The sequence below is a fragment of the Cibotium barometz genome, chromosome 4 (assembly GCF_041138505.1).
Source record: "Cibotium barometz isolate CiBa-2024 chromosome 4, ASM4113850v1, whole genome shotgun sequence".
NCBI classification, from domain to species: Eukaryota; Viridiplantae; Streptophyta; class Polypodiopsida; order Cyatheales; family Cibotiaceae; genus Cibotium; species Cibotium barometz.
In genome coordinates, this window is record NC_141049.1 from 5,400,943 (window position 1) to 5,420,613 (window position 19,671).

General features: G+C 41.8%; 1 protein-coding gene across 4 annotated transcripts in view; it reads right to left on the bottom strand.

Moving 5' to 3' along the window:
* Positions 1 to 770: 770 nt before the first annotated feature.
* Positions 771 to 19,671, bottom strand: part of LOC147638822 (uncharacterized) — a 46,815-nt gene continuing 27,914 nt past the window's right edge. The window contains exons 6-7 of one of the 4 annotated variants that reach the window (XM_086782221.1): positions 10,544 to 10,677; positions 771 to 1,023 (exon numbers count right to left, since the gene is read on the bottom strand). In XM_086782221.1, coding sequence (XP_086638347.1) covers positions 10,546 to 10,677 — 132 coding nt within the window. In that variant the 3' untranslated portion in view covers positions 771 to 1,023; positions 10,544 to 10,545. Of the gene's footprint in view, positions 1,024 to 9,303; positions 10,448 to 10,543; positions 10,678 to 10,965; positions 11,078 to 11,184; positions 12,092 to 19,671 lie in introns of those variants that run through there. The other 3 variants (XM_086782230.1, XM_086782238.1, XM_086782245.1) reach the window with 3 other exon arrangements.

Genomic DNA, 19,671 nt, shown 5'->3' on the forward strand with positions numbered 1-19,671 from the left:
TGCATACGTCTTTGAGTTTTGGGCGAAGATAACATTATCCTGCAAAAGCAGAGAGGTATACAAAAGCACACAGAGACAAAAAGAGATCAAAATAACCACAGAGATACAGTTGGATAACATGAAAAGAGAGAGAGAGAGAGAGAGAGAGAGAGAGAGAGAGGGGCTAGAGAGTGATGAGTGTGTAGGTAGCAGGTGGAGAGAGGGATGGGGGTGAAGCTACAATGAAGAAGGTTTGAAGGAGGGGTAACCTTACTACACAACCCACGTGCAATATGAGTATGGGCATTCGTCAAAGAAGATTGTTCATAATATTTTCCCTAACAGAAGAATGATTGAAAATGCTCAAAATCCTTCAAAATAACATGGAATATTCCAATTTAATTGATAGGGTCTCCCCAAAAGGAACAACTGGCAACTTGTTTAAAATATTTCAAGGGCGATGAAGACGGCAATAGTTCAATGGATAGAGTGATTGTGTTATTCCCCCCAGGCTGGAGACGTCCTTGTAGCTCGTCGGATAGTGGCTGTGTGTTGTAACCAACATATTCGGGTGGTTATAAAAATAGTAGATTAGTCGTCGAACCTAATAAAAAAATATCCCAAGGGCGTTATTAATTTCTATTAAGTTAATTTATTCCATTTTCTCCCAATAGAGAAGTGTTATTAGAGTCTCGCTAATCGTGTGCACTTGAGCTTTCTATTGTTTCTTTTATATGTGTTTTGATAAAATACTCATGGTGGACGTCAAAATTTGGTTAGTGAAGGGATGAATCTTAATCGTCATCTGGAATTTTTTTTTATTTAAAGGTGGCAGGACCCCACCTGCAAATGAAATGCAAATTTGTTTTACTAGGATTTTAAGTGGGTCGCCTTGATCCAAATGGTCTTTATACAAAATAGAAGGCTCTTTCCTGAATGATGGAGTCATTAATCTTCATTACTATACAGCAAGCTGTGATTAATTATACACAAGATTCCACACAGTAATATAACCAGCGTAAAGCTCTTCCACTAATCTCCAACCTGCAAAGGAGGAACGTCAAAGACAATTTAACATGGATGAGACATCAACTTCATAAAGAGCTTTTTCCCACGGCTCAGTTATCTGAAAAATCATTAAGTGCACAAGAAGCCTTGCATGTTTAAAAAACATTCCCACAGTCGATGTAGAGGGCACATCTTCGAATGCACTAGATCCAATCTCTCTTCTCTCCTCTTGTTTGTCCATAGTGGGAACCTTTAGGATTCTTCTCCAACACAAGAAAACCATCTACTAAGTGTGCGGGATTGCTAGTTACACGTTGCCCTAGAACAAAAATAAATCATCCACACAAGAAAAAAAAACTTCTTGCTCTGCAAAAGGTGATCAAGCTCAAAGCTCTGATACCAATGTTACAGATGGAAGCTTATGGAACCTTTTACTTGATATGTAGGCAACACGAAAACTGAAATTATGCATATGAGAGAGAGAGAGAGAGAGAGAGAGAGAGAGAGAGAACAATATACAGGATTTGGTCCCAATAAACCTCAGAAGGGCCCCCACCCGTAGGTGTATTTGCTTGTATTGCTGTATGTGTAATAGGACTAAATCCATGTTTTTACTGATCACCATGAGGTGCAGATGCTGAATGCTGGCTGCCTACTGTAGCACCTGCTGGACAGCTTTGTGATATTTCCTTCATACAGGCTGTTTTGCTGGAAACGCTGATCTGGAACTGTTCTGGAAGGAGCAGCCCTCAACCATTGACCGTAGGTCCTGACATTGGTATTCACCCTGTATGCAAGGGCTGAAGAGATGGTGGGCAAGGGGCTGTGCACAGCTTTATTTAGTGCCCATGCTACTGGTCGACTAGGGCAAACAGGCCAACCAGCCTATAGGGCTGGTCTTGGGCTGAATAAGGTGTATTGTGGCACGCGCGCAGAACGTGCATGACAATGATCCTGACCAGTGCTCACAAAACCCGGTTCTAAGTGTAAATTTCCCGGCCCAAATTGAAAAATCTCGAGTAATAAAATTTGCACCCTTAGAACCAAAGGGTTCAATTGATGTGTGAATCATAATTTTAAGGGTTAGATTTAATATAAACCTTAATTTCTTAACAACATTTAATACGAACCTTAATTTCCCCGATAACAATTCATATACACTTTCATAAGTTTGCTAATTACTATTTAGTCCTAAATTCTAATTACTAATTAGTAAATTTTAAATATCATGCATGTGCCAAGTTGCTAGCAGCTATTCATTTTTCACCAAACTTCATTAATGCCGCTTCATGCATCTGCCATGTGGTGTGCTGCATGGATTCCTCTAAATCCAACGTCTCTCGCATGAGTGACCGAGTCACGAGTCACATAATTATCTTTTCACCTTATTTTCCCAGAACGCTGCATTGTGCAAGGCTGCCTTCAACGCTGAGACTTGAGCTAGTTGCTAGTGTGGTAACTTCACCTTCTCGCAGCAGCGCGGCCTGGGCCGCCTGGCCCCTGTGCTGCATTCTTGGGACATTGAGTGTGGCAACTTCACCTTCTCCCAGCGCGACAGCCCTGTGCTGCATTCTTGGAGTGTGGTAACTTCAGTCTTCACCTTCTCGCAGTGCGGCAGCCCATTTTGCAGATGGGCACATCCAACGCCAGGATACAGAGTCTAAAGGTCTCTGAGTTCGCGAGCTCCAGCCTCCAGGTAGGCCTTCGATAGTGCGCCTCTTGTGAACTGTCGATTGATCATTGTATCTTGAGCTAAACTTTAAAGAGTATCTTTAAACACCATTGGGAGTACAAGCTTAAGTAAGCAGTCTGCAGTCATCACTACAATATCCCCTTCACTATATAGCACCCTTTATATCGCACCCTTCTGAAATCCTTCTAAGTTCTCCCTCACATCTAGACTCTGTAGAGGATGGCCCATCATACAATTCCCTACCGATCACACTAGTGAGAGATGCCCCTCTTTGAACTTGGTGACCACTATACATATGAATGTATTATGTTACCACTACAAAATTCTTTTTTATTATTCCACAACAAAGGTGGTTCCTCATCGACCAGGCAACTGTATTAACTTCAATATGCACATAGATTAGTACAAAGGATTTGCATTGAATGTACTAGGTTTTAGCCATTTGATCATTGATTTTTTCTAGTCAATTGATTTGCTTCATCTACGCATTACATGCACACCCTACAGCCCACTAATATTACCTTGGGACTTGTATTTCTTATTAAGAATTAGGGACTTCTTTGGCTTAGCTTGTATATCAATATATTGTATTTCTCATTCTCTAGAGCTCATGTTTGAATCTGACTTGATGTGTATGAGATTTCCTATCTTTGGGTGTGCAGGAAAGTGGTGAAAATTCAGTTGAGAGACATACAGTAACTAAGCTTTCAGGTAGTTGAAAATGGTTTTTTTCTCTCTCAAGTCTTGGGCACTTTTTGGCATATGCTAATCTCTCTTGTTGTGGGCTCTTTTAGGTTAAAGTTTTGTTCCTCATCTGTAGAGTCTAAACATGCATACAGTTTTTTAATGTACAGAATGCATGAGAGAGAGAGAGAGAGAGAGATGGGTGACTAGACTTTGTTTAGACAGCTATGCCATGTAAGCAAAGAACCTTGTTTACTTTCCCTCACCTTCATACAACAAAGTCCTCCATGTAAGCGGCCCAAAAAGAGGCGAGGTAGTGCTGAAATACAAGAAGAGAGGATGGCGGAGATAGAAATGGTGACCATAGCTGAATTAGAGAAGGATGTGCAAAAAGAGCAGCGTAGGCAGGCCTGGAATGAGGCTTGGGTAGCCACTTTTGAGTGGGCTTATTTTGATAGGAACACTTCAAAGATATTTTGCAAGTATTGTCAAAATGACAATCGATGCAAGAGTGAATTTGGAAGGTCTGGATCCATCAACATCCAATATAATGCTCTAACGGAGCATGCAAAGACACGAGCACATGAGGATGCTAAATATGTACATGGAAAGAACAAACAGACACCATTGAAGATGGGATGTTTGAGTGGTCGAATGAAAAGAGATAGTCCCTATATGACATCAATTCATTGTATCGCACATAGGGCAAGTCTATGCTTGGCGGATGCGGTGAAGGGGTCAACCTATGCACAGGAAATTGACCATGTCATCAATGAAATTGCAAGAACTTTTTCAAGAAGTTCTCAAAAGAGCAATGAATTAAGGTCTTTGGAACTAGAATTTGGTTGTGCTGAATTACATACGAGTCACATACATAAAATCAGGTGGCTAAGTAGATCGGTGGCTGTTCATAAATTGTGTGAATCATTGGAGCCTTTACTTGTTTTCTTAATGTCTCACAATGCAAGTTTACATGCAAAACTATGCAGTTTTCAGTTTATTTACAGCATTCATTTCATGGCAGACATCCTTGAGAGATTGGCCATGTTAAGCAAAAGTTTTCAAAGCACTTTTGTAGATATTTCTTAAGTGGTTGGGAACATTGAGGCAGAAGTTCGCTTGATCCGCATGCAATATATTGAAGATCCCCATGTGGATATCAATGCCTCGACATATGATAGTAGAGGCTATCATATTATCCCTGCCTATGGCCCTTAGAGGGGCAGCTTGCTACTCTTCGTGCATCTATTCACGACAATGCATATAGGTCTACCAAAATTGAAAGGAATGTTGATGGTAGTGACTTGGACAAAGGGATCACCTTTCAAAAGGAGTTTTGCAACCTAGTGATTCGGAATTTGCTAGATAGATTTCCTGACAAGGATCTTGTAGGTGCTTCAAGGCATTGGCGCCTTGCACCTTTCCCAAAGGAAAGCAACTGAAAAATTATGGTGCTATAGAGATCGAGACATTGGCATCATACTATGGTGAAACAAAGTTTACAGGGAATGGAGAGGAAATTGGTCCTTTGGTTGACAAGGCACAAGTGAAGAAAGAGCCAAGGCTTGCGTGAAACTTGGGTGCCAATTGCTAGAAATCCGACAACTTGTGCAAAAAGTACCATATGTTGCTTAGATTAGCACATCTTTCCATGCTTCAATGTGCTAGTACTGCAGCGTGTGAAAGAGGATTCAGCATTCAAAACATAATCAAGTCAAAGTTGAGAAACTCATTGACTACAAGAAGCATGGATGCACTCATGCGGATATCAATTGAAGGACCATCACTGGATGAGTATGAATTTACAGAGAGATTATGGTCATGGACCACTGCAGTGGGATCCCGGAATGTGAACATATCTCGGGGCGCCCATCGTCATGGTGTGATGGCACCCATAAGTTTAAATCACTCACATTTGACATCAAAACTTTAACCATGCACTTCCCTTAACATCCCGCTCTTATTTATAAAACTGCAACCAATGAACTATTGTTGTCCCTTCGGCCCTTGCCCTACATTGCCACCGGTGTGCCAACCACAATCTTTTATTTTTAAGTAGTATTTGCTTATAAGCTACTTAAGTTACTATTCGTGGAGTAAAGGACATCCGGAATGGTTATGCTCCAAGGATGTAATAGATGACCCTTAAGAGTCGGGATTTATGATCTTCGTTTAGTCCTAGTCATGGATTGGAAAAGTATAATAGTCAACTCGAAGTATAATAGATGACTCAAAGTATAAGCTACTCAAGTTACTACTCATGGAGTAATAGACATCCGGAATGGTTACCTTAAGGGTTGGGATTTATGATCTTCATTCAGTCCTAATCATAGATTGGAAAAGGGGAAGATCAAGTTGTAGCACATTAGTGTGTGAGTACTCGAAAAAAGTGTGGGACTTGGTTAGGTAGATTAGTGTTTACCGATAACCATTACAAGCTACCATTTGGTATGACAAATGTGTTGTGCTATGGATCTAAGTTGAAATTTACAATTGCTAGGGAGGCTCATAGCAAGCAACAAACTTCATGATTAGATAATAAGACAATCACTTAATCAAGGATTAACTAAAGTATAATCAAGATACTAATCACTTGATGATTGCATTAATCAAGCTCTTCAAATGAGCCAAGGATTACATGGTTTTATAGCTCTCAAGGAGCCCTCATCCACAAGCTGCATGCACCCTTGTGCTATCCATGTGTCAATAAATGCTCACACTACATGTGCCTCCACGCACTTTCCATGTGCAACCTTTTTTACCATTGACTTCACCTTTTACAAGTGACCATACAAATCAACCTTTGATCTAGGACCCTTAGTCTTTCTTCTTTCTTTCTAATGTGCATACTCTCTCCCTTGTTCTACTCATGTTGCACCCTCACACTTGCTATTTCAGCTGTCTATGCTTGGGTTGTTCTGGTGAAACTATCGTGCTTGCGATTGAATGTTCCTTATGGAGTACTAGAACCGTCAGTAAGCAAGGTGGATTTTTATATCTGAAGTCTTGTTTTGGCAAAGGCATATGCCAGTGGACTTGAGTGCATGCTATGGACAATTGTCCACATCCAAGTTTGTGCTTATGGGTGTTCACCTTATGCATTCGCGAGAGGACATGAATTAAATTAAGGGAGGACATGAATTAAATTAAGGGAGGGGGTATGTTATATCCCGATTGGCCTAGGATCACAACTAGGGACGCGTGTGCTAACCCAAGATTAGGGTTAGGGTTAATCCAAGATTAGGATTAAGAGCTTAGCTAGGCTTTGGGGACGTGGAGGGTTCACACATGGGCTAACGGCGCTAGCAAGCAGACATCTAGATTGACTAAGAGCTTATAATTATTAGTCTAGGGCTAATAATGACCAAAAGCTTATAAATAAAGTAGGAAATCTTTATAAATAAAAACAGGCCACTTATAGCAGGGTTATTACTATATGAGTGACCTTGGGCCAGGTCTAGTGAAGACCTTACAGTAGGCCAAGCCGGATTTCATGTCGTTGAACTCAAGAGGCCAAGGCCTCTCCATAGTGAGATCCCCTCCCCCAAAAAAATGCCAATTAAAGGAGTTCCGAGATAATGTCTATTTGCCAGCACAAAGTCTCACAATCTTCTTTTGGGAGTTTCCAACAAGGAGGTTAGTAACTCAAACATGTAATGCACAGGAGTGCCTCCACTTGTCTTCCAAGGTGGCCAAGAGGGCCAGTTCTTGTTTCTTGGATACCTCCATCCACTTGGAGATCTCGTTGAGGTCTGTTTTGATCACTTCCATCCACTTGGAGGTGACGTCAATCTCCTTCCTCAACCAGGCATTGTCCTCCAAGTGGATGGATACCTCCATCCACTTGGAGGTGACGTCAATCTCCTTCCTCAACCAGGCATTGTCCACTTTAATTCAGAATTGGTGGCCCACTAGGTGAAGTCCGTGATGACCTCCTTAGTTGCTTGAAGCTCTTGGCATAGCTTCTTGTTTTCCTCTTGAACTGGTCCAACTCAATTGCTTCTTCCTCCTCCGCAATTGCGGGTTTCCTTCATCCCAGGTATTTTTTGACCACTTCCACCCACTTCGAGGTGGCTTCAATCTCCTTCCTCAATCTGGTGTTCTCCATTTGAGTTGTGGATTTGGTGGCTTCCACCATTAGGTGAAGCTCCTCCATGATGACCTCCTTAGTTGCTAGAAGCTATTGGCAAAGCTTCTTGTTCTCCTCTTTGTGTTGGTCCAACTCAATTGTCCATGTGGCCTTGCAGGATTCTTGCTCAACAATTGTTATGGGGTCCCTTAATGGAGTTCTTGAGGTCACGATTTCTTTGTTGTAGTAGGCTCCGATGCCTCCCATTTATTTGTCATGTGCCTCTTGAATGGCATTCCGCTCCTTGTCAGGGTTCTCCTCTTAAACAGAGAGGATTTCTTTGATGCTCATAATGGTATATGTGACGCAAGTAACCATGCCCCCTTTAGTGCTTGCGATGTATGAGTCCATACTTGAGATGGCTTCCATCAAATTTCCTAGATGACACTTCCATGTCATGGAATGACTATTTGAGGGGATCAAGGGTGGGGTTGACATGGTAGGTGTAGGTGTGAAATGATGATGGAGAAAGTAAGAGAGAGAGAGAGAGAGAGAGTTGGAACATGTTGAAGAACAAGATTGATGTGGGCAGAAAGAAAAGGTAATATGTACCCGTTAATTCGGCAACATAGGTGGAAAGGTGCATGCATCAAATTCTCGCATCAAAAGAACTAGGCTATCCAATTCTACTTGTGTTATATACTTGGACACTAACCTATGGATTAGGGATCTGGTCTAGTGGGATTAGGAGCCTCGAGATTAGGGATTAACATAGGCAAGTACTGGCTAGGATTCTTGGATTTGATAAAACAAGCTTAATGACCTTTTATAGAAAGTTAGCTATTTATGGCATAGTAATCACTAAATAACTGAGAGCTTGGGTTATTATGAGACACAGTTGTGCGGATGCATCCCCTAGCTTAGACCAAGAGAGCAGACGTTCTCATGCTACGTGCATAGCAAGTACGTAGGTTACGTGTCGAAGGCCTAAGGGCAGGCTTCGATGGTAATGATGAAACTTATGAAACCCTAATCAATGGCTATGGAAGTTAATCCTAGTCATATTGATTAAGTTAATCTAATCTTATAGAGGATGAAGCCTAATTACAAACATAATGATGGACTATTTGAAGTTCAGTTAGGTTACAAGATGAAAACTTATACTCATAGAAGGACTTGAGAACAGTTTTTGTTCATTGCTTGAAAATGACCCCTTTTATATGAGGGTACACCTCCTACAAATGTACTCATGTGGGACAATGTCCAAGTGTGATGTGGATCTATGCTCCTGATCGTGGTCCTCTACTTATACCTTGCCCTCAATGGCACCACAAATCTCAACACTCTCCTTGGTGCCATGATGTATAGGCTACTGCAAGGTGCTTGGATGTGAGTTGCAAAAGATCTCATCACTCCCCCTTAGTACAACATGCTACTTAAGGTCAAGTGTGGTATTACAATATGTCATCACCCCTCCTAGGTGCAAAAGTCGCTACTCTCAGGTGGTCTCAGGAGTAGGTCTACTCATTTGGTGACCTTTTACAATCACGGGCTAAGGTGGTGAGACTTGTCGTTTGGGTTTAGAATAGATGCTCATCGGGGGTCTTTTCTTTGCTTGATGAAGACTCCACGTAGTTGGCTTCATGGTTCTTCAGTCTGCATTCCTCTTCCTTGTGCCCGAGTTTTTTACAGCGTCCACATTTTGGCTTGTGTTTGAGTCTGCACTCACTTTTGAAGTGTCCTTTCCTTCCACAGTGGTAGCATTCTTTTGTGTCCTTGTTGGTGTAGAGTGCTTAATTCCCTAAGAGGGTTTTGACCAATTGCACCTATAGAGAGAATGGCGTGAAAGACCAGTTGGCGGTTCTTCGTAGATTTCAGACCACTATAGAGAGAATGGCGTGAAAGACCAGTTGGCGGTTCTCCGTAGATTTCAGACCATAGACGGCAATTTGCGATGATTCCTCCAGGGACTAGAGTCGCCTAGGAGTGAGTAAGAAGCTCCTAAAATTTGAGAGCCAATAATGGCTTGTGCAATGGAAATTTAGCTTGACAAATTTGAGCCACAAAGGGGATAAGAGGATAAGGTTAGGATTAGTGCCTTAATGACATGATTAGTACAAATGATGCGAAGAAGCTCAAGGAGAGAGGGAATGCTCTGATACCATGATGAAACTTATGGAACCCCAATCAATGGGTATGGAGTTAATCTTAATCACACTGATTAAGTTAATCTAATCCTATGGAGGATGAAGCCTAATTACAAACATAATGATAGACTATTTGAACTAATCAAGCTTGACTCAAGTTCAGTTAGGTTACAAGATGGAAACTTGTACTCATAGAAAGACTTGAGAGCAACTTGTGTTCATTGCTAGAAAATGACCCCTTTTATATAAGGACGGTACACCTCTTACAAATGTGCTCATGTGGAATAATGTCCAAGTGTGATGTGGCTGCATGCTCTTGATCGTGGTCCTCTACTCATACCTTGCTCTCAATGGCACCACAAATCTCAACAGTAATTCGACGTCGGAGTTAAACACGAGCCTTTGGGATTGTGCAAGAATCCCTAGCCTTGGCTCGAGGGAGATCGGTGGATGCCGGTCATGGTTGGGAGGTGAGCTAGCCTACTACCTCATGATTTGGTTTACGACTAACCCTGGTTTTCAGCTGTGTTCAAGGCAAATTTTCAAAAGGACTTCACAACTTGACAGCTATCGCAATTTAGGTAGAGGTGGATATGTATCAACTTTTCTCAACTACACTACCAGCTGCTTTCTGTCAACTATGGGCCACTACAGCTTCTTTCTATCAACTATGGGAAACCATAAATTATGTATGACCATGTGTCTCACCCACAAAACCAAGGTAACAATTATGGACCACCATAACTCATGCATGACCAACTCACCACACATTGGGCTAAAAATAGACCCCTTTTATTTCCCTTTGTGCTCTACCCCATGAGTCACCTCTTGTGATTCGAGCATCAAAAGCCAACGTTGCACTTGTTTCTGCTGACACAAGATAATGGCCTGATTCTTTTGTGATTGTTTCATATGTTACCTTTTAAGCAAAAAAAACGGAAAATGACGGGGAAAGAATTGTACCTCTAGTTTACATTAAGCTCATGTTTGAGACTTGCAAGAGCGCACGTATCTCGAGGATTTGCAAGTGTATGGAAACTGATAGCCTTTTCATAATGTTCTGCTGCTTGCCAGAACTTACCTTGCTTGGCTAAAATCTGCATGAAGTTTGCACAAAAACAGGCAACGTAAGCTTAGGGTCATGTTTCGTAGTTTGAAAAGAACTGCAAAAGGAGCTATATGGGGATTCTACGAGGAAAGCATCCATTCTCATGATTGAGAATCTAAATTTTCCAAAAATTGCCTTGAAGATGAGCTTGTGTATGTTGTAAATGGCTTTATATATTAGTATGGCAGAGCAGGGTTCACACAAACATCAAATCTTCACCAAACATGTTTATACGCTTTCATGCGGATGTACATAGAAAGAAAAACAAGATAAAGACCTGTGCTATTTTTGCATCAATGTTTGCCTTAGAAACTTGCAAGGATCCTTACTTCACAAGGTTTATCTAAATCTTCAGTTGTGCTTTGTGCATTGTCAACAAGTTGCCATGCCTATTAAAATAGCAATTGCCAACATAAAACAATTTTAACAATGGTCATCCTCAAGAGCATTTGTTAAAAGTGTCTTGACTGCGCAAATCCAAAGAAGTTGAGAGAGGGAGAATGAAAGAAAGACTTTTACTGATTGCACTTATGACATAGAGATGTTAATTTCTTAAGCACTCATGTTCAACCATCAACCATCAATCTCACTAGACCTAGACATTGCTAAACATCAATAAAAACAAATCTTCCCTCTTTACTCCTTGAATTTCCAGGAGTTCAGTGCTCATTGGCAGGACACATTCCTCATGTTTCCTAAATTGACCACATTACATTAAGGTCTATGAGTGTATACACAACCCCCCAAGCCACGCCATGCCATGGCCATTGCAAACCCATCAAATGTTGCTAATGCTCACTCCTCTTGGATGTGCCCTACCTCACAAGCCCCCTACACTTTCCGTCCAGCCAGGCTCCACCTTCAATCTCATGTGCAGCTCTGACAATTGGTTTCTTTGCGCTGCCTTTGCTCCGGCCTTCCACTTATCTGTCACTTTCAACTTCCTTCCTCTGGCCAGAATTCTACTTATCCACCATTGTTGGCATCCCTAGACTTAATCCCCTCGTCACCTCCTGACCCCTTTCCCTCCTCTTCCTGACTCCCCTTTTCTGCAACTTTCAACCTACTGCCTCTGTTCGGCATTCTACTTATATGCCGTTGTCAGCATCCCTAGACTTCATCTCATTGTCACCTCCTGACCCCTTTCCCTCCTCTTCCTGTTGCCCGAATTTCCACTTGGCCTCTCCTCTGCCTCTCGAATCTCTGCATACCAAAATGACTTCCTGCATACTTGCACGTTCCCATGTCTACTGCAACAATATAACCACCAACAGCCCACATTCAGGTTCTTGAGGTGAAGCCACCAGAAAATTGACCAAATTGTGTAGTGGTTCAGTCCTTTGTCACATGTAACCAGCATGTTGTAAATAATCCACAGGGCTGCTCCGTGGTCATCATAGGTTCTGTATAAATACATTCAAAAACATCATAACTCGCCAACCTCACAATCCATCACAATAACATCCTTAATCTACCACCATTAATGGGCATAATTGTCATGATCCAGATACTGCTTATAGCACATCCCTAAACAACACTGTGTATCAAAATTATGCATGTCAACTAGAGCAAATTACCAGGTCATTTCTATGCAGGTCTTTCATCACCTGGTTCATAGGGTCTGATTATAAACCACATGTGATTCCAGAGCATTTGACATCGCCCTTAATGCCAGGCAAACCAAATTACCAAGTCAATTCTATGCAGCTTTTAAGGGTTTGGCCATCCAACGTTTTATTGAGGATTATAATGTTAATAAACCAAGAAGGATCACCACCCAATGTTTTATTAAGGATAATAATGTTAATACACCAAGAAGGATCACCACCATCTCCAAAGGACAATGGCAGAAACTGAACACCCTCACAACAAATCAAGGTTTGGCCACCCAACGTTTTATTAAGGATTATAATGTTAATAAACCAAGAAGGATCACCACCCAATGTTTTATTAAGGATAATAATGTTAATACACCAAGAAGGATCACCACCATCTCCAAAGGACAATGGCAGAAACTGAACACCCTCACAACAAATCAACAGCAATGTAAGACGACGCTAAATGGCCGCTGATCTCGGCTCACAAGGGCATGGTGCACACATTCTCATAATGTGGCCTCCACATCAGGTTCTGCTAGTGTGCTTTATGTGCTTGCCTGCAAATTGAGTTTGCATGCTATTTTCATGCTTGCTTGACCAATGTGTAGTTCTGGGCAAGGGGACGCCCACCCGTGAACCGTGCATGTGAAACTGTTTGCTGACATGGTTATGTTGCATGTGGACAAGTGGTAAATTGCGTTAATTTATCTCTTAGGACTTAGTGTTAATTTGTAAGTGAGTGTATTCACACTTTAATAAGTTTTGGGTGACCAAAACTCACTTATAAATTATGATTAGGCCTCTATGTCACTGATGTCCCGAGCGGTCACAAAGTGTCCAAGTGCCCAAGCCTTATCCCTTTGTCCAAAGTAAGTATCCAGCCATGTGTCACCTCCACCTTGCACCCCTTTGCCCTTATGTTTTGTAGGTGGACATCTCTCTCCCTCTCCCTCTCCTCCCTTCTCAAAAGTGGGCACCTACTTCAAGAGGGCTCTATGGCTGTATTTTCTGCACTTGTTCTCTCCCAACTCCATATCCAAGCTTGCTAGAATGTTTCTCATGCATCCAAGATTGTTTCCACATCATATTCTTCCTTCTACACACTCCCAATAGCTCAAATTCAGTAAAATCGCCAATTTGCTTGCTATAATTTCTCGTCTTTTGGCTGAAAACCCTAATTTCAGCCATCCTTTCTTAAGTACAACCATAGGGAAAGCTTTCCTAGGGTTCCCTGCACCTACTTGAAGACTTTTGTCACACGAAGGATCGCAACAAATTGAAGATTTCAGCCTTCCACACGCTTCCATCGCCAAGACTTCCACCGTTGTCAACTCTACTTGCAATTGGTAAGCTCACATGACCAATTATGGCCGCAAGTAGCAAGAGAGGGAACGTGGGCACTAGAAAGGGTAGCTCCTTGGAGATCTTCACTCAAGGACAACCATATTGTTTGCAATACTGTTTTCATATATATGCATTGATATGGAAATCTGGTTAGAAATGCCCATGATGCCACGTACTTGATTCTCCCAAGATCAATATACATTATTGAGGAAGGGCCGGCCATTCCAGCTCATTGTACGCTTGTCAATTCAGCAAACTACATTTTATATCGTGCTTGTTGTCCATTAAATCTTGGTGTGTTTAAGTGTATTGATTAGCATCGTGTTCAACCAAACATTCCACACCAACTGGTGGAATTACATAAGATTTGGGATTTCTTGCCTCGAATGATCACAGAGGACATGCATGCTACACTTGACCACCCCTTCTCCATTGCAGAGTTCTGGCCAGCACTTCAAGCATTACCTCATGGTAAATGTCCAAGGGATGATATGATGGTCTTTCCCCCATTTTCTTCCTAAGTTTCTGCGACTTCTTTGGGGAAGAGATTACTTTGGCACTTCAGGAGATGTGGGACACTGTAATAAAGTAGGAACTTTATTAAATAGGATTAATAATGGGGACAAGTCCAGGTATAAAAGAGGGGGCTTGGCCCATGGATGTAACTTTTGATGATCATTTTTAGAAATGGAAACTCATGTTTCTTGGAGCTCATCTCTTGGTGTGAGAGACTAAACACACTTAGGCATCATGTTTACATGGTGATTACTCATATTTTCATGCATTACATCCCTTCATTCCAATTGGTATCAATTGGAATGAAGGGATGTAATGCATGAAAATATGAGTAATCACCATGTAAACATGATGCCTAAGTGTGTTTAGTCTCTCACACCAAGAGAATGGAAATAGCCTTCCACAAGCCAAGAAGCCATGAGCTCCAAGAAATATAAGTTTCCATTTCTAAAAATGATCATCAAAAGTTACATCCATGGGCCAAGCCCCCTCTTTTATACCTGGACTTGTCCCCATTATTAATCCTATTTAATAAAGTTCCTACTTTATTACAAACCATCCCTTCCCAAAGATTTTGTCCTCAAAATCTATAATGTGTACAATCTCCAAATATGAGACTCTAATGTAATCAATGGGAAGTGGTTGAGAGTCCTCAAGTACATCCAAAGCACATATGCAATGAAAATCCGGATGTACACAAGTCCGCCAAGCTCCAAGTCCAAAAAGTATGAGTGAGACTGTTATGACAGCCCTTCTAGTCGATGAAGTACCTTGAAAATTCTTCATGTAAACTCCATAAAATGGGCTGGAAATGATATGTACACTCAGCCATATATGTCCCACATCATGGTCTTCCATTTTGATGTCGAATGAAGCTTGTTGGAGTAGAAAAATAGGCCCAATAGTAGACCTTTCCAAAGCTGTCCAGAAATTACAGCATGTATAATCCTCCTCATATTACCCAATTTGCTCAAGTAAATCATACCACTTGGCCAAGAAAATCATCCACAAGTAAGCCATGTTGTTGGGCATAGTCCATTGATTGCCAAGTAGCCATATTCATGGGTAATTGTATCCATTTGGCAAGGTAGTTTCAGCACTCTAGGCCCCACCAACCTTTGTGTGCTTGGGTCCTTGCAACCCGTCAATACATCTTGTGAGATAGAGCATATGCAAACTGAAATTTCTGCATTGGTAGGCATGTCTCCATCCACAAGATTTTCCTTAACTCACCCTCCCGGGTCAAAAGGAAACTCACCATCCTCATGCACTTCATCATTGCAATCCTCCCATTCCTCAATGTCATGAGAGTCATACTTGTTCTCTTCTTTGTCCATGAGGATCATAGTGATCACCATCTTCTTTGATTTGCAAGCATGCCCGGGTGACCACCTCTCTTTGCACTTAAAGCATAGCCCTTTGCTTCTCAACTCCTCAATGTTTTGATCATCCATTCTTTGAATCTCCTTGAAGTGTTGAAAGGGCTTCTTCGTAGGATCACTACCCTTTTTGGCATCAATATGCACTCCATCCTTTGGCTGTCCACTCCCACATGATGTAGGAAACCTTGGAGTAGAGGATGGTAATGTAGAGGTAGGACCTTTCCCAAAATTGTAAGAAGTAGTGGTTGGTTTGAGTGTGTCTTTGGTGAAGGTCATGGGCTGAGATCTCTTGTACTTTGGCTCATAGAGTTCGGCTAACCTCATAGCTTCCTTGAGAGAGCTAGGCCTTTGAGCCGACACATCCGCCTTGATGAAGTGTTCAAGCCCATGCACAAACTTTTTCATCTTCATGTCTTCACTCAAGCCTTCCACGTACATTGAAAGCTTCAAAAATTTCTTGATATAATCTCTCACCATCATCCCCTTTTGAGAAAGTTCATACCATTCTTCATGGTAACGATCAAGCACTAGGGGTGAAATGAAGGCCAAGTTCATCTCCCGCTTCAATCCTTCCCAAGTTGATGGCGTGTTCCCTTGTTTGACCAAGTGCCTCCACCATTGATGTGCATAATCTTCAAGGTGTAAGGAAGCAAATTGTACCATATCACGCTCACTTTTTGGGTAAAGTTGGAAATAAGTGTCAAGCTTAGTAGCCCACTCCTCCAACTCTTGCGGAGATGATCCATCACCTTTGAACTTTGATAGTGAGACTTTGTCTTTGACATCCTTAGAAGCTGTGTAGGATGGGTTGTCATGTTGGGTAGAGGGTTTGAACCTTTGCATCTTCATATACGATTCCATGAATTGCGCAAAGTCTTTGTAGTCCCTCTTGATATCATTTGGTAACTCCATCCACTTCTCATGAGCATCCCTTTGTCTTTGGGCAAAGGACAATTGGTTCCAATCGAGTACCACCTCTTCATCAATCATGTGCATATTGGAATTAGATGGACCCGAGTGAAAAGAAGAATGAAACATGTCCTTGACAAGGGGCCTCCGTGCATCCGCCATGAATCCAAAAGTAGCATTCTTGGTGGCATGCTCATGCATTACTTTGGGAGAACCCTCTTGTGCCCTAGGTAGCTTGCCTTCCCTACGGCCTTCAAAAGCTGTCCCATATTGCTTGCCTGCATGTGAAACACCATGACCACTATCAAATGAAGGTTGGCTCATTGGCCGAGCCACCCTCTCTTCCAAGACTTCCATCCTTGTGGCCATAGTATCAAGTCTATCATTGACCTCCACCCTTGTAGCCATCGTGTCCATCTTCGCATTCATTTGCATCAGCATTTGCATGATCGAATCGATGGGGATGGTATGTGACGCTTGTGGGGTGGGCTTGTGGACACTTCCAACATTCACTTCTTCATGCACTTCCCTTGAAGTATGCCCACAAGTATCTTCCGGAGCATCTAAGATTCCTTGCTCCATAATTGCTTCTTCTCCCTCTACCTCGTCGGGAGTCAAGGTGTTATGCTTTGGTCGCCCTCTTGTCCTCGTTCCCATGGAAAGTATCGGTTTCAAAGATTTGGCTCTAACTTGAGGTAGGGATGTCCGATTGAAGTGGTCTAGAGCTTGTTGGAGAGCTAATGAGGTGTACTAGACCACTATACAAAGACCCTTAAGAGGTGAGAAGTGCTACTATTCTCTGTTTTAGGGTTTACAGGGTTATAGGCTGAAATAGTATTTTGAGCATAACTTGAGCTAGAAATATCCGAATGCAAAACTTCTTAGTTCAAATCGAAGCCCTCGATGAGTACTACGAGCCTATGTGATTAGATCTTGAAGACCTTAAAACCCCTATGACTGAATTAGGGTTTACTGTTTCTGCAAAAACCCTAATTTCTACCCCAAAGAGATATCGAAATGGAAAGGTTAAGGGCTCATTGGGTAGCTCTAAGGAAGCACTAAGAGCTCATATGATCACCTTTAATTCAGTCCAAAAGGTTTGGGACTGAATTAGGGTTTTGTAAATCTGCAATTTTCTTGCCCAAGTGACCCTTTTGTGCCCCCAATGATCCTTGCTTGTTCCCACACCTTTGTTAGCACCTTTTGCACTTCCTTTGCATCCCAAGGTCTGCAATTAATGTTTCACCAACCTCAATTGCCATGCATAGCCAAGATTTTGGAAAGATTTCGCCATAGTCTTCTTTGTAAATGGAGCCAAATCTCAACTGAAAATGCAATTTCTGAAATCAAAATACAATGCTCTTTGCATCCCACAATGCCATGAAAGCTCTTATGCAATCTTTGTCCATCAAGGCATTAGCAACATCCACACAATATGATGGAATAGGAGGCCCCATTGCCCAAATGCATCCATAAAGTCGATGTGAGGATTGTTGAGGACGCGCGTTGAAGCTTGCCGATCTCCCGGCCAAGCCCTTCTCACCCCTTCACCAAGTTTTCCTCCAAGGTGAAGGTTGAGGCCATGTCTTCACCACCATGTACCTAATCCTCCACCGTATCGCTTTCCCAAAGCAATCACGACACGGTAGATTCAAAACATGCTCCCCTTGGCCTCTCCAACCAACGCCAAGGTACCCTCACACATTGCTAGATTCACTAGGAAATGAAAGTGAATGCAATGGTGAGTGTATGTGTTTGGAATTTACAAATGGGATGAAGGTAAAATCACTTACATGTGTGTGGCATGACTCATGCCATTTACAATATTCTCATGAATCAATACGCATGAACTCATGCTCATTCTCCTCACTCCAAGTGTTCACCATCCATCAAACAAATCCCAACATCCAACAACACATTGACACTTGTGAAATATGAGTTCAATCCCCCAAAATTGATCCAAGAGCTATGCTTTCTTATGCCAAAATGCAAGTCATAGCATTGAATGGCTATGTAGATGATTCAAGGCATCTATGTGGCATAAAGATAAGCATGAATGGCTCCCAAAAGCATTGAGTAAACTTGATACTCCATCAATGGCATGCCAATTGAATCAAAGTGAAGAGAATCTCCAAAAATATGATCCCTTGTTTGGCCAAGGTTCATGTGGAAGCAATCCATTGCACAAATGCAAGCAATAATGCATAGACAAGCATCATTGGCATGTGAATGGTCAAGCCAAATGGTTAATGTCTGAAATTTAGGGTTTCTGAATGTAACCAACCCCAATCAACTCCCAAAGCTTCACCAAATGCTTCAAACTTGCAAGAAATTGATCATACCACTCACCAATGTCATCCGGAAAGCTTCAATGGTAGAAAATGTTGAAGAAGCCTCTTGTTGAAGAAAAACGTAGCTCTCTTTTGCTCTGAAATTTGCAGCCACAATACACCTCCCATGTGCTTGAATAAGGCTTGAAAATATGCTCCAAATAATAGCTAAAAACCCTATTGCAAAGCTTCCATGTCTTGAGGTAGTAGAGCTAGGTGAAGCCTAGCTCTCCCTCTCCCAAATTTCAGCGCTGATTTGAGGCGGCAGCCTGCAGCCCGCCGTTTGTTGCTTTCTTGCCTCACTCATGAGATGATAATGCTTACAAAGATGCCTATGAAGTGTAAGCTTAGCAATTGCAAGATATGGTTCATGGTGAAAGGTAGGTTAAGCTCAATTTTCAGCCATGGAGAAATGAACAAAAGCTCCCAAATCTTGAGAAAAAAATTAGCAAGAAGAGGCTCAAATGAAAGATCTCGGAAAGCTCTACAAAAACCCTAAGGTTTGGCATCAAAACGGGTAAAGGAAGAGCATCCCATGGCTATGGAAAGCTTGAGGAAGAAGAAGATGATTACTAATCATGATTAACAGAAAAGTTAATTACAATTAGTCACTTGCCCTAAGTTTTGGCCCGACTGCCCCAAATTTTTGGTCCAGAGGCCCAAAATTTGGTCCAAAAATGGCAAAATTGGCCAAAATCACTCAAAATTCAAGCAATTTCCATGAAATGCTCACCATCTCCATGAGATTAAGCAAGATTAGAGAAGATTTGTCAAGAATCACTCAAGGATTACAAGAAAATGAAAAAAAAATTAAAAGAAACTCAAATTTTCAAGCAAATTTTCCCAACAACCCATGCATGCCCATGATCAAAATCAAGAGCTCTGATACCAATTGGAATGAAGG